At 44.5% G+C, this 8,988-nt stretch overlaps 1 protein-coding gene across 1 annotated transcript in view; it reads left to right on the forward strand.

Annotated features, from left to right (window-relative positions):
- LOC126417142 (protein artichoke) overlaps nucleotides 1-669 on the forward strand; it is a 116,485-nt gene extending 115,816 nt beyond the window's left edge. The window contains exons 8-9 of the mRNA XM_050085038.1: nucleotides 220-512; nucleotides 652-669. Coding sequence (XP_049940995.1) covers nucleotides 220-512; nucleotides 652-669 — 311 coding nt within the window. The remainder of the gene's footprint in view (nucleotides 1-219; nucleotides 513-651) is intronic.
- Nucleotides 670-8,988: the final 8,319 nt, after the last annotated feature.

An 8,988-nucleotide genomic window follows, 5' to 3' on the forward strand; every position in this document is an offset into this window, starting at 1 on the left:
AAAAAATTAAAAATAGTTGTAGTCTTCGGAATTGAATAAATTATATATCTATTAAAAGATAATAGTCTGCAGATTCTGAAAACGCAAAAAAGTAAAAATTGAACTTTTCATGATTTTGAGTCTTTCTGGAGCCCCTTAAGGCCAAACGAAACAAACTTCGCAAGGACTGAATTGCTGCAAACTGTCTGCTGCACGTTGCCGCGCCGCGTCTGCCCGCAGAGAACCCTCTGCACTGCGGCTGCGAGTCGCAGGAGATGTGGCAGTGGCTGCGCGACCACCAGAAGCTGGTGGGCGTGACGACGCGCTCGCTGCGCTGCGAGCAGCCGCCCGAGCTGCGCGGGCTCGTCTTCATGGAGCTGGAGCCGCCGCGCTTCTGCTCGACGCCGCTGGTGCTCAAGCTGGCCATCCAGGACATCCAGCCGTTCAGCGTGCTCGTCTCGTGGCAGAGCCGCGAGCACTCGGGCCTGCTCGGCTACCGCGTCGCCTACCACGCGCTCGACCGAGACGACGCCGTGAGTACCCAGGCTCCTACCTGTTGTGACGTATCTTGTAAAGCATTTCGCCATAGCCTCCTTGAGTTTGAAATTTCTCCAGTTCCTCGCGACCCGTTTTCACCTGTTGCTTTTTCTTTTTGAGACTTCTCTTTCACAGCAGCAGTTTTACTGCTAACACGGGAGCTATTCTGCCCTTTGCGACTGTATAGTCCCATAAATAAAATTCATGGAGAAGAAATAAAAACTTTGAGGTTCGCCGATGACATTGTAATTCTGGCAGAGACAGCAAAGGACTTGGAAGAGCAGTTGAATCGAATCGACAGTGTCTTGAAAGGAGGATATAAGATGAACATCAACAAAAGCAAAACGAAGATAATGGAATGTAGTCAAATTAAGTCGGGTGATGCTGAGGGAATTAGATTAGGAAATGAGACACTTAAAGTAGTAAAGGAGTTTTGCTATTTGGGGAGCAAAATAACTGATGATGGTCGAAGTAGAGAGGATATAAAATGTAGACTGGCAATGGCAAGGAAAGCGTTTCTGAAGAAGAGAAATTTGTTAACATCGAGTATAGATTTAAGTGTCAGGAAGTCATTTCTGAAAGTATTTGTATGGAGTGTAGCCATGTATGGAAGTGAAACATGGACGATAAATAGTTTGGACAAGAAGAGAATAGAAGCTTTCGAAATGTGGTGCTACAGAAGAATGCTGAAGATTAGATGGGTAGATCACATAACTAATGAGGAAGTATTGAATAGGATTGGGGAGAAGAGAAGTTTGTGGCGCAACTTGACCAAATGAAGGGATCGGTTGGTAGGACATGCTCTGAGGCATCAAGGGATCACCAATTTATTATTGGAGGGCAGCGTGGAGGGTAAAAATCGTAGAGGGAGACCAAGAGATGAATACACTAAGCAGATTCAGAAGGATGTAGGTTGCAGTAGGTACTGGGAGATGAAAAAGCTTGCACAGGATAGAGTAGCATGGAGAGCTGCATCAAATCAGTCTCAGGACTGAAGACCACAACAACAACGGTCCCATCCGGAGCAATTTCTATATTCAAAAGGCAAGCGTTGAAATGAAACACATATCACATAAGTAAACAAATACTAGCAAGCCAAGGTTATTTTACCTAGTGATATGCCCTGCTTACTCGCAGGACAGGACAGGTAGAATAAATCGTGGAAAGGGGCCAAAATCAGGGACTGTCTGTTACACTCGAAAATTCAACTTTATTGTTTGACCAAACATTACAAGACCCCAAAAACTTTTTGTAAACGCACAACTTTAATCTTTGGGACTTAATTACTGGCTGAAAGCCACTTTAATTTAAAACAGCTGAAGGCCAATAAGTTGTAACCTAGGCATGATCAGAAATTTAAAGGCAAGCCTTATCTTAAAACAGCTCTGTAGTTAGGCTGAAGTAAACAAGTTAAATTGAAATCGGCCGAAGGCCGAAGACTTAAAAATTCAAAAAACTTTTTTTAATGCCAGAAGGCTTAAGTCAAACAATAAACTAGGCTGAAGGCCTTAAGAGTAAAACAACTCTAATTTAAAACAAAAATCCGGCTAGAGGCCCTATAAGTACCAACAACAAGGACAGATTAAAAAAAAAGGCAGTACACAAGAGGACGCCGAGATGTTCAAGGGTCGGCCTGTAATTCCAACACTAACTCTCGCTTAGGTGCGACAGGCAGTCGGGCCAACCATTCACGGTCCGACGACAACCCAACCGACCGACAGTCGACGGGCCCATCGAGAAGATAACTTCCGCTCCAACCGACCAGCACACAACAGGGAGTTCAATGGAACAGCCTAGAAGATATTGGGGCCCACAACCAATCATACACGGAGCTGTCAAACTACACACCGTGCTGGACAGCAACTACACGATGAGGAACCTACACTGCCCGAAATTTACGTGAACGTCCAGGGCACGTAACAGGAACGGTAACAGCCACAAGGCAGAAGATTTCCCTGGTGCACTCCAATTCAAATAACCAAATACAGTGAAGCTTCACCGGAGGGTGGCTAGAATTTTCCAACTTTAAAATCACGCTATTGCTCGCGGGAATGTCCCAACAGCCAACAACGAACTCCAAACGACACAATGGTTCAAATGGTTCTGAGAACTATGGGACTTAACATCGGAGGTCATCAGTCCCCTAGAACTTAGAACTACTTAAACCTAACTAACCTAAGGACATCACACACATCCATGCCCGAGGCAGGATTCGAACCTGCGACCGTAGCAGTCACGCGGTTCCGGACTAGAGCGCCTAGAACCGCATGGCCACCGCGGCCGGCCACACAATGGGAACAGTCTTGACTTGCTGGTAGGTTAAATCAAAACTCAACTTTCGTGTCCAGGGTCGGTGAGGCAAGGACCTCATAGCAATGGGAACAGCGCCACACACTCAGACACCACGTAGAGCCCACCATCGGGCCCCGGCCAAACTACTCCCCGCCGAGAATTCCTCACTGCTCCACGCCAACCGACCGACTCCTCCGAGCCAGTACGCCGACAACAGTTAAAATAACTTGTCACTCAAAATCACACCAACTATATACAGTTTCACGAACACTTGCACGAAGAACTATACAATGCTAACGGCAGTGACTCTACATTAACAGTGACGAATCACGCGTCGGCACACACAGCCAACCCATAAGCGATCGCCGGCCAAACACACGTCGTCCGGCAAGACGACCGAACGACAACCAACCAAAGTCGTCCCCACTCCAACCATGTGTGTCGGCAACCGTCGGGCGAGTCGTGGCGGTCCCGACCACACTGCTGCCGCGCCCTGACTGAAGTTGTGCCGCGTGATAAATCAAACACTGCCAGGTCCGAATTAACTCACAACACACGGCAACAGGGAAGTAATAGCAGTCCAGCATAGATAATATGGGAGTGCCGATATCGATAAGCTCTGCTGCTGCCGCTCATGTGCAGGCAAGGCAGCAACTCAGCGATACCAGTAATTGAAAATTGACATAACGAGGTGGCAGTAGGGTAAAAGAACAAGATGTAAAATAAGAAATGGCACGATCACGAGCTATGCACGGCTCAGTTAGTAAAACATTTTGTAGATAAATAATAACCCTCCACCTCTAGCCACCGCTAAAACGATATCGCATAAACCAGCAAACAAACTCAGATACGAACACCCATCCCTGGACCATAATAAACAAAATTAGATAACAATAATTATATACAGATATTGCATATTCTTACTAACGTTTAAAAAAACCCGAAGCGATGTAGATGACACTGAGACAAGTACTTTAATATAAGACACGAGGGGTTGCAAATATCGGGAACTACCCCGAACATGGACGACAAATACTGAAAACGTGACGTCACCAGATGACGTACCTCGCCGCACGTTTAGTGGTGAACGCTATCGGTCTGTCGCACCTGATCATCGCAACCTGTCAAGTACCTATGCCGGTGTGGCTTCGAGCTTAAGTGCATGGTTTAAGCACGCGTTTTTACTGGTCTCGCGGTCTTCGCTGGTCAGTAGCAAAGTACACTGTAACAAAAGATTGCCAAATTGCGTCACAAGTGAATAAGTATAAACAGCAGAGTTGCATCGCTGCCAGTAGACAACCTACATGTTCTTTACCAAACAAAGTCTGTAAACAAGAAAGGAAGGTGTGGTGTCACCGCCAGACACCACACTTGCTAGGCGGTAGCCTTTAAATCGGCCGCGGTCCACTAGTATACGTCGGACCCGCGTGTCGCCACTGTCAGTGATTGCAGACCGAGCGCCACCATACGGCAGGTCTAGTGAGACGTCCTAGCACTCGCCCCAGTTGTACAGCAGACTTTGCTAGTGATGATATACTGACAAATACGCTCTCATTTGCCGAGACGATAGTTAGCATAGCCTTCAGCTACGTCATTTGCTACGACCTAGCAAGGCGCCATTACTAGTTTATATTGAGATTGTTATTAATGTATCAACAAGAGCGATGTTCTCCAGTTATGGATTAAAGTTAAGTATTCAAGCAACTACGTTCTTTATTTTTAGACTCAACTCCTTTAATTGTTCCAGACCTCACGCCAGTCTGCGTGAGCGTAAACGCGTGCCTTTCGGCTTCCTCCAAACTCCGTGAATTGTCTCCTGCCAATTCACAACAGAAGGTACAAAAGGAATGAAACAGAAATTGAGAATACCTTTTGTTTCGTTATAGCGAGGACAATAATTTGGCAACGTCTACGTTTACGGCATATCATACGAGGGCTGTTCAGATAGCAAGGTGACTTTTCAAATTGCGCGGGTAACGTAGATTCGATTATCGATTTTGTTTGTCATGTTGGTACATATGTCCCTAACATATGTTCACAGTTTCAAGTGCACAGCATACTTCGTTTGTTTTTGACAGATTGAAAGGTTAGACATGTTTTAGTATGCTCGGTGATTTTCGATTATTATTAAAAATAGAGCGAAGAATTTGCATCAAATTTTGTGTAAAAATTGGAATAAAGTGCTCTAAAACACTTGAAATGTAGACAGTGGCACACGATGAGTATACTCGAAGTAAACAGAACGTTTAGAAGTGATACAAGCTCTTCCAAGATGGCCGGGCAGAAGAATATGACGAACCTCGCTCTGGACGCCCCAGCACATCAACAACAGATGATAGAAGTCGAAGCTGTGAAGAAATTTGTTTTGGAGAATCGTCGAATTACCATAAGAGAAGTCGCTGAGGATGTTGGCACATCATTCGGCTCGTATCATGCAATTTTTTCGGGTGCTTTGGGTATGAGATGTGTGTCAGCGAAGATTGTTCCAGAACTTCTCAGTTTGATGAGAGGAACTGTCGCATGAGCATCACTCAGAAGCTCTTGAATGACGTCGATGATGATTCTGATTTGCTCAAAAGGGCCATAACTGGTTACGAAACATGGTTTTACGGTTATGACATCGAAACCAAATTCCAATCGTCCCAATGGAAACATCCCAGAGAGACAAGACCGAAGAAAGCACCCCAGGTTCGAGCAAATGTCAAAGATTTGCTTACTGTTTCGTCAGTTACCGTGGCGTAGTACATCATGAAGTTTCGCCTCAAGGTCGTACGATCAGTAAAGAATATTACCTTGACGTTATGCGCCGTTTGCGAAAAGCAATACACAAATGACGTCCGGAATTGTGAAAAAACAACTCATGGCTTTTACATCACGACAGTTCACCTGCTCATTCATTGTTACTTGTAAGAGACTTTTTTGGCCAAAAACAACACGACAAGTTCGCCCGCATCTCGTGGTCGTGCGGTAGCGTTCTCGCTTCCCACGCCCGGGTTCCCGGGTTCGATTACCGGCGGGGTCAGGGATTTTCTCTGTCTCGTGATGGCTGGGTGTTGTGTGCTGTCCTTAGGTTAGTTAGGTTTAAGTAGTTCTAAGTTCTAGGGGACTGATGACCATAGATGTTAAGTCCCACAGTGCTCCGAGCTATTTGAACCATTTTTTGAACCAACACGACAAACATGTCTCAGCCACCATATTCACCCGATTTGGCCCCCTGCAATTTTTTCCGGTTGCCAAAACTGAAGAGATCTATGAAAGGATGAAGATTTCCAATGATTGAGGAAATAAAAACTACATCGCAGGAAGTACTCAAGGCTGTGCCAAAAAGTACTTATGAGAAGTGCCTCTGGGTTGGAAAAAGCGTTGGCACAAGTGTATTGTGTCAGAAAGGGATTAGTTTGAGGCGTACTACATGAATATCGATGAATAAATAAATATTTTTGCTCAAAAAATATAAAGTTACCTTACTTTATTTGCCCGCCCGGTTAGCCTTTCGGTATAACGTAATGCTTTCCGGGCGGGAAGGCGTGCCTCTCCCCGGTACGAATCCTCCCGGCGGATTAATGTCAAGGTCCGGTGTGCAGGCCAGTTTATGGATGGTTTATAAGGCGGTTTTCCATCTGCCTCGGCGAATGCGGGCTTGTTCCCCTTATTCCGCCTCAGTTACACGATGTCGGCGATGGCTGCGCAAACACCTTCTCCACGTACGCGCACACCATAATTGCTCTACCACGCAAACATTGGGGTTACACTCGTCTGGTGTGAGACGTTACCGAGGGGGTCAGCTGGCGGCCGAACCAAACAATAACCCTGGGTTCGGTGTGGGGCGGCGGTGGGTTGAGTGGACTGCTGTTGCCTGTTGTTGGCCTGTGCACCAATGCGGGCTACGGCGGGCACGAAGTATCTCCGTCGTTTCTAGGTCCCCAGTTCAATGCAATACAGTACCTTATATTTGAAAACACCTCGTATTGGCAAAACATGTTCTAAAACAGAGTAGCCTAGCGCAGCGATATGCACTACTGCCCGCTGTTGTCGACGGTAGGATCGAGAAGCCCCCTCGTTGTACATGCGGTAAGGTCAACACCGACTCAAAGGAAGGCCTCGGCGCTTTCTGGTGACGTCACGTCAGCTAGGCACGGCGAACGCCAGGTCTGTTGCAGGCAGAAACGCCTGGGCGTGCTTATCACTATAAATCTCTTTATTTTTGGACAAACTGTTTGGTATTGTTTTGGATTCTGCAGTTTTATTTAGATGAAAGATTTTCTTGTTATCGTAAAGTTACAAATGAAGATCATAGTTCTGTATTACTGAATCCTGCGAAAAAAACGTAGATCAATGTGAGAAGATGTTTTGCCCCATTGCAAGCTTCGGAAATTTTACATTCATGAAACTATATTTACTTGATCCATTTTGTTATCGAAACTTACCCCAACTCCCTTACAATGAACTCGTTTCTTTTGTTTATTTATTTTTCTTTGAGATCGTCACTGGAAATGTGAACTAATTTACATGTGTAAATGTCCAACTATTGCCAGTCATTAGATTACAGTCGTTTTCAACGAAAGGAATTTTAAACAGGAGACAAAATAGCTTCATACATCGAAAATACTGCTGAGCTTAAAATTTTTTAAACATGCACATTAGAAAGATAAATATTCCCCTCTTGCAACTGAAAGGGGAAACTTTATAAGAAAAAAAAATTTATTTGATAAAACAAGTATCTCTCTTTTGCCTCTTCTTCTGTCCCCCACCCCTCTCCAACGTGTACAATCGCAAGATATTTTATTAACATTCAGTGCTCCTCACCCCATAGCCAACCAAGATACCTAAAGAAGAGCACCAATATGTTCACAGTTTCTTGTAAAACCAAGCCAGTACCAACGTAACTTCCTCAGGTTTACAAATAAGGTAAAGAAGCACGAATTCTGTTGCTGCTGGACCATGAAGTAGTTTTTGTGTGTCAGTCCTTAAAACAGGTGGAAATTTAAGTTCAGGGGTATACTATTTGTTAAGAAGTGTAATCAATTGCACAATTGATTGCAGAAATCTCTCAGAACAATGTGTGTCGGTCAACTACCGCCAATAGTTTCACATTTTCCTGTGTCAGAGAGGGAGACACCACCATTATGAGTATGCCTCCAACAGACGTGGCGTTCGCCGTGCCTAGCTGACGTGACGTCTCGAACAAGCGCCGAGGCCTTCCTTTGAGTCGGTGTTGGTAAGGTACGTCGTCTGCTGAGGTCACGTGTTCAATGTTTGTCCTCTACTTTCGGGGTATTTCCGGATATTTCCAACCCCATTATATAAAATTAGTTCTCTCAGTGTCATTTACGTCACTTCACGAGTTTTGAAGGTTAAAACGAATCATCCTTTATACAATATTAGCGGGTGCAGGCATTGCCTTCTGGGGAACAGCGACCATTAAAAATCAAGGTTGCAGGATCCATGGCTACATAGCTTCTGAAGACACTCGCACTGGTCCAGTGAAACACGTCAAAATAAAGAACAAGTCACATCCGATTTCTGCCTGCTCTGCAGTTTTAATATGCATGTACGTTAGGACATGTAAACGTGCTACCCCTTCCGCCCTCCCCCTCCTCCCTACCGCTCTTGTTATAAACCCTACCTCAACATACATACACATTTCAAAATACAGTTTATGTGCAAGGTTGACTACCTGGTTCAGAAATTTACACTGTAACCTCCACATCCTTTCAGTCACGGTCCACTAATCAATATACGCAATACACTCAGTAACGTTATATGGAGGTGCCCAGAACTATCAGTCTCACAAGCAATACATCGTAAATTCAATTCGACTCTAATGTCAGTTATAGTTGTTAAATATAAACATGTACTAATCAAACATTAATTTATTGAAACTATAAATAAAAATGATATAATAAATACATAAGTAATATGAAACGTCCCCTTTTGAAAAATTATACATGACTGTGTTTAAACTGACACACAATATTTTTGGCGCAACGCAATCTGACTTTCAAAAATCCCTACAAAAGAGTGGCCCTGACTAACATTAACCTATACGTTTCACAAATCACTTACCTCACAAAAATCTTGGTTACTCGAACTACTGTAATACAGCGAGCGCCACTACTGTCAGCTAAATAAAAGATTCAAACCACTGATAGGCATAGTCAGCAGATGAAAGATTTTGAT

Source organism: Schistocerca serialis, chromosome 8 (assembly GCF_023864345.2).
Source record: "Schistocerca serialis cubense isolate TAMUIC-IGC-003099 chromosome 8, iqSchSeri2.2, whole genome shotgun sequence".
NCBI classification, from domain to species: Eukaryota; Metazoa; Arthropoda; class Insecta; order Orthoptera; family Acrididae; genus Schistocerca; species Schistocerca serialis.